The 18,914-nt window shown below is 40.6% G+C and overlaps 1 protein-coding gene and 1 non-coding gene across 4 annotated transcripts in view; one reads left to right on the top strand and one right to left on the bottom strand.

The window, feature by feature from the left end:
• The window catches only part of PTN (pleiotrophin), a 109,469-nt gene that overhangs the window by 15,157 nt on the left and 75,398 nt on the right, over nt 1–18,914 (bottom strand). For all 3 annotated transcript variants that reach the window (XM_005897683.3, XM_005897682.3, XM_070369217.1), the window contains exons 2-4: nt 12,187–12,302; nt 10,857–11,030; nt 8,167–8,328 (exon numbers count right to left, since the gene is read on the bottom strand). In XM_005897683.3, the coding sequence (XP_005897745.1) occupies nt 8,167–8,328; nt 10,857–11,030; nt 12,187–12,301 (451 nt within the window). In that variant the 5' untranslated portion in view covers nt 12,302. The remainder of the gene's footprint in view (nt 1–8,166; nt 8,329–10,856; nt 11,031–12,186; nt 12,303–18,914) is intronic.
• Nucleotides 5,278–5,349, top strand: TRNAC-GCA (transfer RNA cysteine (anticodon GCA)). Its single transcript has one exon. It is a non-coding gene; the product is annotated as a tRNA-Cys (tRNA).

Here is an 18,914-nt window from a genome sequence, read left to right as displayed (position 1 = left end):
TGCACTGACCTCTCTGAACACGTTCAAAGTCTCTCGGCCTAACAAAGTTCATCCACAGAGTATCGCCATGCTCATTCCCAAGAGACGTCAGAGCCCAAAAAATAGAAAGAAATACTGGGGAGTGTCTTTTATCTTTTAAAGAACTAACCAAAGAATCTATTTAGCAGGAGAGAATTGAGAATGCGGGAAATATAACTTTACTGACCCCCTTTCCCATTTAATGATCAACTGCCAAATGCTGTGCTCTGCACACTGCCGAGTCTCGCACTTAAATGGCTGCTGTGCTTTTGATCTTTAAAGATGAATCGTCAAAGCTGAGAAGCCTAGGAAATCATCCAAAAGAGAGAGAACAGCAACGTAGCAAAGCTTTTAGAAATAGCCGGGAAGAAATGAAAGGAATCAGGGTTATCGAGAGCAGGGAAACTAGACAAGAACTTGGCACTAGCGGAGTGTACATTGGTGGACAGGATGGCAGGAGTTGTTGCCTGGACCAGCTGTGAGACAGCCATCCATCCGTGTGCTCCTCACCCTGCCTCTCCGGGAAACCGTTTGTCAATGCCCTCTGTCACACAAACTCGGAAGCAGACACATGCCAAGCTGGCCTGTCGGAATCAAAAGGAGTTTCACATACTTTCTAGTATTTATGTATCTTGTTCATAAAGCAACGAATGATTTCCATGTCAAGGAACACTCAAGGTTCTAGAATGATCCAACATGATCATCGTGCTATATCATTTGTGGCGCCTAGGAGGATCTCAGCTTCTCTAGGTGCCTCCCACACAAGTCCCCTCCTCGGCCTCATCTCTGACTCTGCACTCAGGTGATAGCTACCAGCAGCCTGCTCCCCTGGGCTGCATCTGCACCCACAGACGGGCCAGCCTGGAGGACCCCAGCCCCCCCACAGATAGGCCATCCTGCCAGCCTCATTCAGCTGGACCACCTTCTAAGTCTACGGTGAGTCCGTCCTCCAAGGAAACCATGGAGAAACACTCACTACCCTCTGAAGGGTTCTCTGCTCTGATCTTTGTTATAGCACTGTCAACCCTTGCTGGCCACATTTCCAATTTCTGCCCTTGCTCAACAGCTCAAATATTCCTGTACATTATTTTCAAACAGAAAAGACCAAAATGACTCAACAAAGAATGATTGGTGGTTCCAATAAGAAAAGACCTCTCTCTATAGTTGCTTCCCTGATAGCTCAGTTGGTAAAGAATCCGCCTGCAATGCAGGAGATCCCAGTTCAATTCCTGGGTGGGGAAGTTCTGCTGGAGAAGGGATAGGCTACCCATTCCAGTATTCTTGGGCTTCCCTTGTGGCTCAGCTGGTAAAGAATCCACCTGCAATGTGGGAGACCTGGCTTCAATGGAAGATCCCCTAGAGAAGGGAAAGGCTACCCACTCCAGTATTCTGGCCTGGAGAATTCCATGGACTGTATAGTCCATGGGGTTGCAAAGAGTCAGACATGACTGATGGACTTCCACTTTCTTTCTTTCTCTCTATAGTTGAGTACTCAACTGGTCCAGTATGATTTTTCTCCAAGAAATGTCATCAGTGCCTCTTCAGCCCAACAGGAGAGAAGGGTAGGTCTAATGATACACTCCAACACATACTCCCTGGAGGATCACTCACTGAATATCAATTCAAATCCTTTTCAGCTTCTCCTTTGTATTTATAAGCAAAGTTTAGAAAGTTTTAGACATTTTCCAGACCCTCTTGCAGCAGAATTTTATATGTGACCTAGTTTACACCATGCAGGCACTCTTAAATGAGTCTTAGAGCAGAGCAAGCAGAAAATAAGGTCAAATTTGGGGAGACTGGACATTTTGGCAAGAAGGGAGGTAGAAGCGTTTGGCTTTGGGGTACAGGGAGGGTGAAGCTTCCAGTGTCCAGCTCTTAGCATTACATGTGTCAAGCAGTCGGTACTTTGAGCAAGAGGGTCTCTGTTCTATCAGTCACGTATGGTGTGATTAGACATTTCTCCTGGATCTGATGTCTTCTCGGCAATATTGCTGAATCCAAGTCAAATCCTCTGGCCCTTCCGGAGAGTCTGTGAGCTATATAAAACTCTTCAATCAACCCCTTTCTGCTTCACTAGCTAGAATAGATCTTGCTGCAGCTAAAATCTCTTCAACAGACACAGGATTTTCTTAATTAAAAATTTTAATTAATACTCTGAATTTCTTTTCCTAAGAAATTAAAATCTTAAGTGCCCAACACAATGACTCACCAATTTCTCCCTGCCAGATTCTGGCAGCAATTAAGCAAATTCCAGTTATAATCTGTCAGTCAGTCAATGACCCTCCCCAGCGCAATCTGTCCTTACCCCAGGAAAGCTACATTTCAATTCTACATCTTCCCATTCTTAAGTCTGTATAGGATATCAATATTCTCCCTTCTTCTGGGTATACAATTCAGAAGTGAATGACTAAAAGCTCTCTTCAGAGTAAGTGGGATTCCAACACAAGAGAAGCTTTAGATAAGGATCGAAATGTTTCACTGAAACTTCGAACCAAGGCTAGAGTGTAGCGTTTGTATAAGATTGCCACAGCAGTAAGAACCACTTCTTTACCTCAAAGGTAATGCTGTGAGAATGAAGCACTATGAATTTTAAGACAATTTTTAACCAAATCAAGTGGGATATTTAGTCATTTCCCAACATTTAGATGGCAATTCTAGATATTAAGCACCTCCTCTCCCCAGGCAAGTCTTTCAGTCTTTTAACCTCATTAATAATCAAGTCACAACGATTATCCCACAAGGAGGATGTTCTCCCATCTTTCCTCAATTTAATGCTGGGTCATCACAGCCTTACAAACATCTTAATATTCCATTCTAAAATTTAAAGAGCATGTTTTTCACACTGAGAATCATGCAGTTTGCATATTAATCCACTACCATTTCTCAAAACAAGAGGCCAATAACCAAGCAAAAGAGTTTTACAAAACAAGCAGAAAAAAAAAAAAATCCCAGAACTTAATGTTGTGTTTCATGAGAAGGATAATGTTGGAGGAAAGTATATTCTGGCTATGAGGTCAGTGACTGGGTTAAAAAGACAGACAAATGATGTCAAAAGAGAACAAAGCCTGGAATGATTCTGCTACTAAGCAATAGGGGGACTTGGATGAATCACCGATTTCCTTTGTTCTCATTTGTTACATGAGGGCCCCATCAATCACAGGCAAGGTCCCTGGAAGCTCTACCGTGTAATGAGTCTAGGAATCGGGATTTATCTAATACTGCTAGAGTTTCATGAGTTTATAATCCCTAAGCAGCACGTGTGTGTGTGTGCGTGTGCGCTCAGTCATGCCTGACTCTGCGACTCCACAGACCATAGCCCGCCAGGCTCCTCTATCCAAGGGATTTTCCAGGCAAGAATACTGGAGTGGGTTGCCATGCCCTTCTCCAGGACCTAGGGGCAACACAGAACAATTGAAAAGGCAGTGGGTCTTCCTAGTCAGCTAACTTTACATTTGAATCTTGGTTTCAACACTTACAAGCTGTGAAACCTCAGGCAAGTTGCTTAAACTCTCTGAACCCTATGTTTCCTCATATAAAAGCAGGATAAACAAAATGCACTACAAAGTGTTGTTTGATGCTTGAATTAAATGATGAGGAGTACCTATGACAGTGCTTGAGTCAAAATTAGTGGGTCCCCTACCTCCCTGTCTTTTTTATGTGTTTTATAAGCTAAAACACAAGAGAGCATCGATGACTTACTCTTTCCTGAATAAAGGAAGAAACTAATTTATAATTGTATAATTTTGAGAAAAATTTCTTTAAATCATTTCTTTACTACAGCTTCCACCACTCTTTGGTGGATCAGTTTACAAAACATTTTTTTCCTTTTATTAATAGCATTTATTTTATAAATATTTATTCATCACTTATGGTGTGCTGCTCCATGTTCTAAGCAAAAGGGATACAGTGGAGAATAAAATAGACTAAGTCCCCATCCTCCTGGAACTTATATTCTGGGAAATGTCTTTCAGAACAGTTTTGGAAATAATGTTCTAAAAACTATCTTCTTCCATCTGGGCATCATCCCCCACATCACTGTTGGACTTAACAAAGCTCGTGTGTGAGTGCTAAGTCGCTTCAGTCGTGTCCAACTCTTCGTGACCCTACAGACTACAGCTCGCCAGGCTCCTCTGCCTATGGGGATTCTCCAGGCAAGAATATTGGAGTGGGTTGCCCTGCCCTCCTCCAGGGGATCTTCCTGACCCAGGGATCAAACCTGTGTTTCCTGTGGTTCCTGCACTGCAGGCAGATTCTTTACTGCTGAGCCACCTTTAGAAATCTCATCTTCTCTTATTTCAAAGGAAAATAAACTCATGGAGATTACCTAATACCCACACGAGATTAAGTAAGAAATCTACAGGGTACGAAAGAGAATATGAATTTAGAGTCAGCCAAGTGTGGACTCTTGTCATTTATTAGAGATGTAGCCCTTGGCAAATAAAGTAACCAGTGTTCTTCAGTATCCTTCATATCAAAATCTACTTACAAGGATATATGGAATTTTATGAGATAATATATGTAAAACACCTAGAGCAAGGTGAGAGAGTAGAAACAGAACAATACTAATTATAATAGAGATTCTATCTCGTTATGACTTGTTTCTCCATTGATTAGAAATAAATGAGCTATCTTAAGGGTAGAAATTGACACAGAGAAAGCTGTAACATCCATTCATGGTTATTTGGGAAAAAAATGGTATAAAAATATATACAACCCACACATGCCACCTGTTACATTTTTACGTAAACCATGAAAAATATGTCATGGAAAATGTGTGTGAATCCCATTAAGAAAATCTTCTATCTGACAGTCTTCCTAGCTCAACTCATATGGTAAGATTTTCAAAACTACTGATGCTGATTTAGTTGGTCTGGGTTATACCTGGGCACTGGGATCTTTATAAGCTCCCATAGAAAATTGTGTGTGCAGCCCAAGCTGAGAACCTGGTGTGCAAACTGCATTCATAGAACCCTCTGTTATTGAGAGGGAAAAGATTAGTTTTAGCAAAGGTATGCTATGTACCAAAAGATTGGATCTTAATGACCTATGAGATGCATAACTGGTAGTGTTGTGAAATACAGAACTCACTTCAGGTAAGTCCATTTTCAATTAATTATATACTTTAAATTTTTGACATAAAAAATTAAGTAAAAAAATTTTGACATAAAACAACAGACTGCCTACACACTTGAAATATTGTTACCTCTATTTTTCAAGCCTGAACCAAACTTTTAACCTTCATTATGTATCCCTGGGGCTTCCCTGGTAGCTCAGCGGTTAAAGCGTCTGCCTGCAATGCTGGAGACCCAGGTTCGATCCCTGGGTTGGGAAGATCCCCTGGAGAAGGAAATGGCAACCCACTCTAGTATTCTTGCCTGGAGAATCCTATGGATGGAGAAGCCTGGTAGGCTACAGTCCATGGGGTCGCAAAGAGTCGGACACGACTGAGCGACTTCACTTTCACTTTTACTTTATGTATCCCTAAATGGGAAATGTAAAAAAGGGAACTATTCACCAGTCGAATTAAAATGGAACCTCATTTAATGTATTTATCAAATATCCTGAGAAGTCTTTCTTAATCATGTTCCTCCTTTGTCCAACTCATTCCAGACTTTTCGACATTTTACATGTGCACCCAGCCCCACCACCATCCACCACCTGTCTAATCAAAATCCCATTTTTTTTTCTCCTCACCCCATCAAACTGCAGTTTCTCTCACCAAAGGAGAGAACAGGGAGGGCATGGAAGCTTGTGTGTGTGTGCCTTCCTATCCACGGTCCCTGTGAATTTTACTCTCAATTTTGGCTGATACTGAAATCACCTAAAAACCATTTTAATTTTTCAAAACTACTGATGCTGATTTAGTTGGTCTGGGTTATACCCGGGCACTGGGATCTTTATAAGTTCCCGCAGAAAATTGTGTGTGCAGCCCAGGTTGAGAACCAGTAGACTGGAACATGGAGACATCTTCAATCCCTTTTCTTTTCCACTCTATATTTATGCTGAAGATTTTGGTTCTCTGACTGGATTAAAAATCAACTAATTTGAAAACTGCATCTCTTAGTTCTTCCAGTCTGTGGACTCTCTCACCGAACAGACGAGGTGTGGGATTTTCATTAGATTTCTGTGTCATTGTTTCCAGAAGAGTGATATTTGTACCGTTGGCAGACAAACTCAGTGCACTGACTCTAGCCCCACGTTATGCCTTTCAAATACACACTACAACCAGCAGAGGTTTCCATGACCTGAGGAGAGCGGCCTGAATCCCAGACAGGCACCTGCAGGTCCAGCCTGCATCTGACCATCCTGAGATTGGAGGTAACCGTTTCTAAGGACCACTCCATCAGACTAAAGAGCAAGGCCTATGAAAGGGGTCCTTCCTGCCCATCAGCAGCAAGCCAGTCAATCCCCCTCAGTTTCTGGGGATATTTTTTCTGATTTTAACTTATTATGGACGTTTAATGTTCATTTTCCTGAGGTTTTCCTTATAATTAATCCAGCCAATATGAATTTTCATATCCATTTTAGAGTCCATTTAAATGAGCAAAGGCCAAGGAGATATTTTAAGATAGAGTTCACCAAGGGCCATCATATTCACTTGCTAGGGCTACCATACACCAGATCACAGAGTGCATGGCTTAACAATAGGAGTTTATTTTCTCATAGTTCTAGAGGCCAGAAATGCAAGATCATGGTGTCAGCAAAGATGATTTCTTCTGAGGTCTCACTTATCGGCTTGTAGATGGCTGTTTTCTCCCTATGTCTTCACCTTGTCTTTCTTGTGTGTCTGTCTGTGTCCTAATCTCCTTATATACTGCTACTGCTGCTGCTGCTAAGTCGCTTCAGTCGTGTCCAACTCTGTGTGACCCCAGAGAGGCAGCCCACCAGGCTTCCCCGTCCCTGGGATTCTCCAGGCAAGAACACTGGAGTGAGTTGCCATTTCCTTCTCCAATGCATGAAAGTGAAAAGTGAAAGTGAAGTCGCTCAGTCGTGTCTGACTCCTAGCGACCCCATGGACTGCAGCCCACCAGGCTCCTCCGTCCATGGGATTTTCCAGGCAAGAGTACTGGAGTGGGGTGCCATTGCCTTTTCCCCTTATATACTAGTCATATTGGATTAGGACCCATCCTTATGACTTCATTTAACTTTAATTACTTCTTTAAAGACCTCATCTCCAGACCCAGTCACATTTGGAGAGACTGAGGGTTAAGACTTCAATATTTGAATTTGGGGGTATATAACTCATCCATAGAACCATGAAATAGAAGATTTTAATACCTTCTTGTCTCCCCTCAGCTGGGATTCTATCGTATGAAACCATGGCCATGATATTTAGTTTGGTTTACTGTCTCTAGCATGAAAGCTGACTTTCTGGGAATGAATACAAAAATAGCTCTACATAATTTTGGAATTCCATGATAAGCTAATCTAACTAAAAAAAATATTAGAACTACAGAACTTACCAAGTTAGGTAGTAGAAAAAGGAAAAATATAAAATCATGTAACTGATTTCATGAGAACTATATACATTGATTATCTAGGAGAGTTGATTTTGAATTTTCAGCCTTTTGATCTTCCTAAGTGTGTTCACACTTGTCAGGATGTGGTCCTGATTTAGGGCTGAGACTATAAGTCACCACTGTTGTTGTCATTGCTGTTTTAATCACTAATCTTATCTGACTCTTTTGCAAAGCTGTGGACTGTAGCCCGCCAGGCTCCTCTGTCTGAAGGATTTCCCAGGCAAGAATACTGGAGTGGGTAGCCATTTCCCTCTCCAGGGGATCTTCCCGACCCAGGGATCAAGCCTGCATCTTCTGCATTAGCAGGCAGATTCTTTATCACTGAGCCACCAGGGAAGCCAAGTAAGTCACCATAAAACTGTCTTAATTTGCCTGTCTTGTTAAGTTGTTTGTTTCTGCAAGGAGACTATTCCTATACCCTCATCAGTGCAGAGGACTTCAATCTGAACGCATCAACTGCCTGCTGCTGAAAAGTACTTGGTGGTGCTCAGTATATGGACTCTTTCCAATCCCTTTCTTAAGGTGATTCACTCAAGACTACCTTGTGGAAAATTTGCACATCTGAAGATCCTGCCTGAGCCCCTCAGTCCATTCAGATTAAAATTATGGTTCAGAGACAGGAACCTACCTTGAGGTTTGGACTTGGTCAGCTTGCCACAGGGCTTGGAGATGGTGACTGTCTTCTGGCAGTCGGCGTTGTGGAGGGCTCGCTTCAGGCTCCCAGTTCGGGTCTTCAGAGCCGTGTTCAGATCACATTCTCCCCAGGCCTGGAACTGGTATTTGCACTCCGCTGGAGGCAGGGTAGGACCAAACAGAAATCTCTGAGTTCCTCTTGGAGTACCATGAAAACAGACGCTTTTATTTTCGATTTTCTGTAGTGAAGTAATTGTTGGTTCACATGCGGTTGTGAAAAATAATACAGTGAGATCCCATATACCTTGCACCCAGTTTCCCTCTGTGGTGATATCCTGCATAGCTACAGCGCCACCAAGAACTTGTCATGGACACAGTCCAGAGAATCTATTTATTCATTGGAGAAGGAAATGGCAACCCACTCCAGTATTCTTGCCTGGAGAATCCCACGGACAAAGGAGCCTGGTGGGCTACAGTCCATGGGGTCGCCAAGAGTCGGACACGACTGAGCAACTAACACACACACAGTTTCACATGCTCTCATGTGTGTATATGGTATGTGGACACTGACTTCCGTGTGACTTTATCACATGTATAGATAAGAGTGAACACCCCCATCAATAACATTCAAACCACTTCTAACACAAAGGTCCCTTGGGTGATCCTTTTATAGTCATAGCTTAGCATCCTTCTTCCTTTCCTACCTCCTTGCCGTGCTGTGCTGTGTTTTCTTAGTCACAGTCATGTCTGACTTTTTGCGACCCCATGGACTGTAGCCTGCTAGGCTCCTCTGTCCATGGGGATTCTCCAGGTAAGAATACTGGGGTAGGTAGCCCATCCCTTGGCCAGGGGATCTTCCCGACCGAGAATCAAACCGGGGTCTCCTGCATTGCAGGTGGATGCTATACCAGCTGAGCTACCAGGGAAGCCCTTCCTACCTCCTGAACCCTTAGTAATTCCTAATCTGTTCTCTGCCTCTATAACTGTGTCATTTTAAGAACACTATATAAATGGAATCATACAGTATGTAATGTTTTGAGATTGGCTTTTTCACTCGGCAGAGTTTCCTGGAGGTCCATCCAACTGTATGAATCAATAGTCTGTTCCTTCCATTGCCGAGGAGTACTCCGTGGTATGCATGTACCCCAGTTTGTTTAACCATTCACCAGCTGAAGGATATCTGGGTTGTTTCCAGCTTTTGGCTATAACAACTAAATCTGCTATACAAATTCATGTATAAATTTTTATAGGAACATAAGTTTCCATTTTCTAGGATAAATGCCTAAGAGTGAAATCACTGCATTGTATAGTAAATACAAGTTTCATTTTGTGAAAAACTGCCATGCTCTTTTCCAGTGTGGCTCTCTGTTCTGTATTCCCATCACCAACGTGTGCATGATCCTGTACCTTGCTCGCATTTGATGTTATTTCTGACTTTAGCCATTCTTATCAGTGTGTAGTGTATAGTGATGCCTCATTGGTTTTCATTTTCATTTTCATCATGGAGAAAAGATGCTGAACATCTTTTGTTTGTTTGCCACCTATGTATCCTCTTTAGTAAAATGACTGTTTATGTCTTTTGCCCAATTTCTAATTGGATTGCTAGTTTTGAGAGCTCTTTATGTATTCTAGACATTTATATATATAAGACCTTTAAAACACATTTTAAGACATTTTATGTATAGATCTTTAGAGTAGTTGTACACAATTTAAGATCAAACGGTATCTGAATTTCACCATGCCTTTATAGAATTTACCTCCACTTATATAAAGGTATAACCCCAAAGGTTATAGAGAATGACAAAGATGTAGTGTATGCATTCATTACCCTTCTCCACTGTCCAGTAGCCAAAACACATTTCTGTAAACCAGTGAGAATATTTGGGGCATTGTGTCCCACTATGGCAAGAAAGAGAAGTCTAGAACGTGGGAAAAAAAAAAACAAAACAGGCAATTTTGGTGTTCCATGGTGGGTTTAGGGTCAAAAGTGTTGAAAGATTCCTTCTCAGATTGGGAGATGAGGTCAACAGGAAACTGGCAATAGTCCCTGAGCTAAAATCTATGAACAGTGGCTCAGAGCAGTCCAGCTGGGTTGGTGAGGAGAGAGCTATGAACCAGTGTGGCAAGTGGGGAGGGAGCAAGAGAGAGAGAGAAGGCCCGGAAGTAACAGAGAGAGAGATCTGGAGAAGGAGGAGACTAAGTAAGAAAGGAGGAAGGGAAGAAAAAAGGATCTAGAAATAGAAGCAAAGAGCACACTGTTAAGAGGGACCGAGGGCCTATTTTCTGCCCCTGTTGCTAAGGCAGTGGTCTCCATCAGGGACTACTCTGACCCTTTGCCCCGCCCCGAAAGGAAACATGCAGCAACATCCAGATACTTGCAGCTGTCATAGTTGCTGAGGTGGGGAGTGCTACCAGAAACTAGTGGATAAAAGTCAGGAATGCAGCTAAATATCCTACGATGCAAAGAGCAGCCCTCCCTCCAGGACAAGACAACTATCTGGTTCCAGATTCTAGCAGTACAGAAAACGAGGGACCCGCGGTTAGGCAAGATGCCAGGTTATCTTGTATCTGATAAAATAAACTTGTTAAAATAGAGTCAACCTCAAAAAGATACCCGGTGGAAGGATGCAAGAATTATCTCAGGATGGAAGATTAAATCAATAGGACAGTAAGGGTGGGACTCACCTCCAAATTGCTTTTTCCAGTTGCAGGGGATCTTACATCTCTGGGTCTTCATGGTTTGTTTACACTCAGCTCCGGTACGGGTGCCCTCGCGGGTGCCCAGCCCACAGTCCCCACTGGTGGGTACACACACACTCCACTGCCATTCTCCACAGTCAGACTTCTTCACCTTCTTTTCTGAAAGGGAAGAAGGAAAAATTATCAACGCCCAGAAAACTCTTTAGCTCCTGGATAAAACCAAGTTCATTCCTGAGCTCCTTAATTGCATGGTCTGTGATTTTACCTCTCTCTTCAGTGTCTAGGAAAGAGTAGAAACTCGGTGTTAGCTGAATGAATGACTGAATCAACCAATGACCAGGAGAAAACTAGGGAGCTAGAACTAATATTTATTTAATTCTTACTATGTGCCAGGGACTGCGCTAAGTGATGTACTGACACCTCCTTTCGAAGCGAATGTTGCTGAAAAAGAGAAGAAGATCAAAGTCAAGTTAAATCTAAAAAATAGGAAAATAGTCTATGAAAATTAACAGTTGTCAGAGTAGTCATTCCAATGTATGTCAATGCTTCTTTCTCTGTCTTAAGATGGAGTGGTGGTCATGGTTTAGTCACTAAGTTGTGTCCGACTCTTGCGCCCCCACAGGCTGTAGCCTGCCAGGCTCCTGTCTCTGGGATTCTCCAGGCAAGAATACTGGAGTGGGTTGCCATTTCCTTCTCCAGGGGATCTTCCAGACCCAGGGATCAAAACCAGGTCTCCTGTCTTGCAGGCAGATTCTTTACCAACTGAGTTACGAGCGAAGCCCATAGATGGAGTAACATGCACTAACTGTGATGGACCACAGACGTAACAGACTCTCAGCTCCACAGCCAACTTAGGACAATGTAAGTGACATAGAAAATGTGCTTTATTCCTGCTAAGATTCAGTTTCCTCCTTTGTTAATGAGATAAAACAAAATTTGCTTCTAGGACTCTTTTTGAAGAAGAGTATCAACCTAAGTTAAACATTTGATTGCCAATCAATTTTCTGAATGATGTAGCTGTTACTAATTATTATTTTAATTAATAGTTAATTTTCTGAATGATGTAGCTGTTACTAATTATTATTTTAATTAATAGTTAATGGTAACCATCTATATTTCAGGACTTAGAGTGGGGGGATGGGATAAGAGGGCATGTCACTTAGGTGTTCCTCTAAATACTTGGAAGAAAGGAAAGTGGGAAGAAAGGGAAAGAAGGAAAAAAGAGAGGGAAGGAAGGAGAAAAGACAAAAAGCAAGTAGCTGGATTAGATAGACATTAATCAAAGAAGACTTTTGTTCAAAACGATATTGCTCACCTGGTTTCTCTTTCTTTCCTGCTTCAGCGGTGTCCACAGCTGCCAAGATGAAAATAAATGCCAAAAAGGCAGCTGCAAATTTTCGACGTTGCTGCAGGTACTGTGGAGTCTGCATTCTAAGAATAAACAGAGAAATGGAGAAGGTGGAGTCAACCTAAGTCAAAGAAAGCTCACTGAACTCCTTGGTGAAGGACTCCAGTTTCCATTTCTGAAATATCAGATTTTAGGAAAATTTATATCAATTATATGGAGCAGAGTTCAATCTTTTCTCCAACATCCACTGAAGTAAGTGCTCTTCTGCAATCAGTCATGTATTCATTGATAAAATACAACAGTCCTTCACATAAGACTTCACACATAACCATTTGCTAAGTATGACTTAAGAGAAATGGAAGCAAAAGAATTTTGATGGCATGCATTGGAACAGACTCCTACAGTAAGTCCTACTGATAGTGACACTTGGTAATGGCAATGACTACAGTTACCCTTATAAGTCCTGAAGATTCCTAAAAACAACCATGATGTTTTCATCCATGTGTATAACGTGAGTAGACATAATGAATAGATTATCTGTGCAAGTATATGTTTGCTGTTATCTTCAGATGCATCCGTAATGATCAATATCTCTCATTTTGTTTTATCATCTCCATGATCACAATTGTCTTATCATCATAGTTGTATTATTCATTGGTCCACTGAAAAGTGAAGCCCAAAACAGAAGTAGAGCTAGCACACCTTCAATATACAGCAAAAACACTTCTAAACTCAAATGTACTAAAAAGCCTCTAAATTCTAGAATGGAGTCAAGGGTTTACATTTACTCATAATTTGAAATCTCCTCATTTGATATCAATTAAAAAAATCCCAGGATAACATTAGCAAGACTCCTGTAGAACTTGAAGTCACTTGTGACAGCATCCTGTCAACATGATCGCCTTGCCAAGCATACTGGGGAAGGCGCCAGGACAAGTGCCAGGACAGCCCACTTCTTGAAGCTGTACCAAGTCACTGGCTACAGCAACTCACCTGGTAGTCATTGATCTCCATCTAGTATGTTCCTGATATTTTATACTTCATATAAAAATGATAGTAATGGCATACGCTCATTAACTCAGAATTTTTCTTCCAGAAGTGTAGACTGTTGACATGATTTTACATTCTCATGAATGTAAACAATAAAACCTCACATATATAAGGGACTAAGATCACTCTGTTCTGTAATTTCCTTTCCTCATTCAAGCCTATCTATAAAATGATATCCTTGTCAGTGATTTTTTCTCCCTTTCTGTAACACTGGAAATGCCCATTTTAGTGTTTTTTAATTGATGACTTTGGATTCCATTGTATGGATGAATATTTCGTATTCATCAGTTAAAGTTAATATTTTGGTCATTTGGTCCTTTCCCTGAATCACAAGTCCTAATTAGCAACTCAGCATCTCCATCACTTTCTAAAATCTAAAATTACATGCTTTTACTTTCTGTAAATGTAATTTTTTTTTTTTTTTAGAAAGTGAAGAAGATCTGAAGAGCCTCTTGATGAAAGTGAAAGAGGAGAGTGAAAAAGTTGACTTAAAGCTCAACATTCAGAAAATGAAGATCATGGCATCCGGTCCCATCACTTCATAGCAAATAGATGGGGAAACAGTGGCAGACTTTATTTTGGGGGCTCCAAAATCACTGCAGATGGTGACTGCAGCCATGAAATTAAAAGACGCTTACTCCTTGGAAGAAAAGTTATGACCAACCTAGCTATCATATTAAAAAGCAGAGGCATTACTTTGCCAACAAATGTCCATCTAGTCAAGGCTACGGTTTTTCCAGTAGTTATGTATAGATGTGAGAGTTGAACTATAAGTGAAGCTGAGTGCCGAAGAATTGATTCTTTTGAACTGTGGTGTTAGAGAAGAATCCCCTGGACTGCAAGGATATCCAACCAGTCAATCCTAAAGGAAGTCAGTCCTGAATATTCATTGGAAGGACTGATGTTGAAGCTGAAACTCCAATACTTTGGCCACCTGATGCAAAGAGCTGACTCATTGGAAAAGACCCTAATGCTGGGAAAGATTGAAGGCAGGAGGAGAAGGGGATGACAGAGGATGAAATGGTTGGATGGCATCACGGACTCAATGGACATGAGTTTGAGTAAACTCCAGGACTTTATGGACTGGGAGGCCTGGCATGCTATAGTCCAGGGGGTCGCAAAGAGTCAGACATGACTGAGCGACTGAACTGAACTGAATTGAATGTAAATTTTTATAATTATACTTCAGGGATGATCAAACAGACAAATTGTTACTGATTATGACACTTGTCCTGTGACTTTCATTGGACATGAATTGTCTGAGAAGTGAGTCATATTGGTTGGCAAGTCCTCTCAGAGCTAAGTACCCTGGTGCATCTACACAATACATTTAATACATATCCACATAGCAACTATAATTATGAGATGTAACATGAACCTAAGTGAAGGTCTTCTGGTGTTTTCTCCAAAGGCAGTCCAAAAACATACTCTCAGTGACTAACCACTTTGGAGGTGGAAACTTCTCATTTGAGTCTTCTTAGAGGGTAAGTTACTGGAGAAGGCAATGGCACTCCACTCCAGTACTCTTGCCTGGAAAATCCCATGGATGGAAGAGCCTGGTAGGCTGCAGTCTATGCGGTCGCTAACAGTCGGACACGACTAAGCGACTTCACTTTCATTTTCACTTTCATGCATTGGAGAAGGAAATGGCAACCCACTCCAGTACTCTTGCCTGGAGAATCCCAGGGATGGGGGAGCCTGGTGGGCTGCCATCTATGGGGTCGCACAGAGTCGGACATGACTGAGCGACTTAGCAGCAGCAGCAGCAGCAGCAGCAGAGGGTAAGTTAACTTTTAAATTTTAATGCATTTCTATGTTGTAATACACCTTTTTGTTTCATAATTACCTATGAATACTTGAAATTAGATTGTGAATTAGATTATTGTGTTGTTGTTGTTTTTGTTCAGTCTCTAAGTTGTATCCTACTCTTTGTGACCCCATGGTCTGCAGTGTACCAGGCTTTGCTGTCCTTCATTATCTCCTGGAGTTTGCTCAAACTCATGTCCTTTGAGTCAGTGATGCCATCCAACTATCTCATCCTCTGCCGCCCCCTTCTCCTCCTGCCTTCATTGGTTTCCCAGCATCAAGGTCTTTTCCAATGAGTTGGCTCTTTGCATCAGGTGGCCAAAGTACTGGAACTTCCGCTTCAGCATCAGTCCTTCCAATGAATATTCAGGGTCCATTTCCTTTAGAATTGACTGGTTTGATCTCTTTGCAGTCCAAGGGACTCTCAAGAGTCTTCTCCAGTACCCCAATTCAAAAACATCAATTCTTTGGCACTCAGCCTTCTTTATAGTCCAACTTTCACATCTATACATGATACTGGAAAAACCATAGGTTTGATTATATGGACCTTTGTTGGCAAAGTAATGTCTCTGCATTTTAATGTGCTGCCTAGGTTTGTCATAGCTTTTCTTTCAAGGAGCAAGTGTAATTTAATTTCATGGGTGCAGTCACTATCTGCAGTAATTTTGGAGCCCCCAAAAATAAAACTGGTCACTGCTTCCACTTTTTCCCATCTATTTGCTATGAAGTGATGGGGCCAGATGCCATGATCTTGGTTTTTTGAATGTTGAGTTTTAAGCCAGATTTTTCACTCTACTCTTTCACTGTCAAGAGGTTCTGTAGTTAAGGTGGAATCAAGGTTGCTGGGAGAAATATCAACAACCCCAGATATGCAGATGATACCACTCTAATGGCAGGAAAGTGAGAATTCAGAAATTTCCATCATGAGAGCACAGCTATTGAGAGAATTTTCTGACCAAGCAAAACAGTGATGCTTGAAGAGCCATGTATCATACACAGTGGAAAGAGAGGTCACTGAGAAAACATGGACACTTAGCAGAAATAGAACTCTTCCATAAACATACACACACAGAGTTATTAATAGAAGGATACTATTGCTGGCTATATTAACCTCAGCATTTCTAGTCTGACATTGCTAACCTTACTTTTATAATTATTTTCAAAAAGCTTTCTTTCAATCAAGTTAAAGTCACTTTATTTCAAGAGAAAAATCCCACAGAGGCCAGAATTTTCTGAAAAAATGTTCTAAAATCATAGAATCGTCCATTAAACAGGGATCTTAACTGTAGTGGTAGCAGAGAGGAAGAAAGGAGAGAGGAACTGTTATGAGAGTTAGAGTTAATAGAATAAAGTAAACTCTATTTATATTGTTTGCCCCTATGAATTCAGAAAAATTTGGAATCTTAATTAGTGGGCAAATGGTTAATTTCAGCTTTTAGATGTTCTAAAGAAAATGCACACAATTCCATACATACAGGGAAAATGTGTAAAATTTGTGATCAGCAATAGGTTTGAGTTTTCAACTTATCTTTTCCCCTTCCTCCTGTTTTGGCTGCCATTCTGCTTAAGCCTCTGTTTTGGTAACTTTAGATTCTTCTGGGTAGAGCAAAGGAAACAATTATTTTTTAAAAGAGAGTAAAGGAGTTTAGGAAAGAGATGAGTCAAATTATTAAAAAAAAAAAAACAAGTAGCATGCTGGTGCCTTGTTGCAGTGTTAAGAACTTGAGTAACTGAATGTGTGTAGATAAGAGCTTCCCTTGCTTGTGGTATCTGTTGGTTGTTTAACCCACTCCAGTACTCTTGCCTGGAAAATCCCATGGATGTAGGAGCCTGGTAGGCTACAGTCCATGAAGTCACAAAGAGTCGGACAGGACTGAGCGACTTCACTTTCACTTTCTTTCACTTTATTTGTCCTTAGCATCAAACAAAGGCAGAAGTATCTCCATATGGTGTATCTCTGCCGCTCTCCAACACGTGCTAGATGAGCACAGAGGCAAGAATACTGACTTAAGGAAGTGGTCAGGGTCGGGACTTACTTTTCGAACAGAGGGAACTAGAACAATGGCAGAATAAGCCTTGCTAAGCCAGCTCAGGTCTTTTGAATAATTTACTTATTTTCACTCCTCCTACTGCCAACTTTTGCTGTCCTTACTCTGACAGATTTAATTTCATGGGGCTTAACAGTTAACTAGAAGACTACCCTAGATGCTTGGTGTCTGGAAATCACTGTCACGTTATCTCAATCACTAATAAGTATGAATGAAGCTCAAGGATGAAACGAAATCAGTTAAAGAAACCAACTAGGTGGGGGAAGTGTTAATAGATTAAATCCCGGTCACTTCTATAGAAAAAATCACTGATGAGAAGGAAAAGTATTAGTATTTTGATAGGATCTAAAATTTTAAAGATGATTAACATCTGGTGTAAACATAAGACAAGGATGCTGGAATATGTCTCTTAGTGATTTGTTTGGAATGACTAATATAGGATTTAGAGGCAGAAGCTTTGGCTTAAACTTCAGCTCTACCATATAATTTTTGCAATGTTCTTGGGCAAATCACAACCATTTAAACTGCTGTTTTGACATCTACAAAGTGGGTATGATTATAATAACTTGAGAGGTTTGTTGTGAAAATGCAGGATGCAAACTCAGAGCTAACATAGAATATCAAGAAATATTTGTTGTGGAAACTAAGTTGTAGACATAGAGCTAACCCAGATTATCAAGAAATATATTACTAGTTGCTGAATAAAGTTAGTTCACCCCTACACTCATATTACTTATTAAAAGGAAGTACTTATTTTCATTAAGAAATAACGAGCATGACACTTTTAGCTGTCTAATCTTATCTAAAATCAAAGGATAAAATTTTTTTAAAAAACCAGAGAGATATGATTTAATTAATGCCAACTAAAGACTTGTTCAGCTTTATTAGGACACAAATTTGTTCAGGCTTTGACTTCTTAAAAGGTTAAAAGAAACTCAAGGACCTTTATCCCCAGTATTTCTTTGGAGTTCACTAAAGTATAGAGGCTCCATGTTGAGAATGAATGAAACTGTTATGCAATTTAACATGTATGAAATGAAAAAAAAATATAACTTTGCAACTGCATATTATACCTCTTGTGTGGTGAAACTATTCTACTGCCCTCCTTTTATTCAAATACCTGAGACAGGGTCCCAGCACAAAGTTGCCACTTAGTAAATTTTTTGCTAGCAAAAAAATATAGCTAAAACATGGCATCGAATAGAGGAAGTAGTATTCATGCTAAAGTGATGCCTCAGCTCTTTGTCTATGCCATGGATATAAGATTCACTGAAAAAATTGAGCTAGAAACAACCAGGATCTAAAGCAGTTTCATACATACAAGAGCAGTCTATGAATGATTTGTAATACATCAAATATTACACATCACCAAAACTTTCTAGATATTTTGTGATCTATCTTTCTAAAGCTCTGTGAAATAGTAATTTTTTTTCCTTTTTATAGGCCACTTTTATTTTCACTAACCCTTCTTCAAGTCATAATCCTCAAATTGATTTATTTTCAAATGGTTGATCATTGCCTTAGATTCCTAAAGTCTCATATAAATAACCATTATGTTTACAATGGAATCTTTTGCTAAACCAGCCTTTCACTTTGACCTTGTTAAGCTGCCTTACTTAAACATTAAGCCTTGAAAAGAATGTGTCCCAAGCATGTGTGTTCATGACCTCAGATACACTCTACTCACAGCCCATCAATGAATTCAACCATGTTCCATCTTTGATTTTAACTAAGTACATATCAATCAGATTGATAGTATGACATTTGTTTAATTTTGTATAACACAATAAA

The sequence above is a fragment of the Bos mutus genome, chromosome 4 (assembly GCF_027580195.1).
Source record: "Bos mutus isolate GX-2022 chromosome 4, NWIPB_WYAK_1.1, whole genome shotgun sequence".
Classification (NCBI taxonomy): domain Eukaryota; kingdom Metazoa; phylum Chordata; class Mammalia; order Artiodactyla; family Bovidae; genus Bos; species Bos mutus.
The sequence above is the reverse complement of the archived record's forward strand: the minus strand, read 5'-3'. Positions and strand labels throughout refer to the sequence as shown.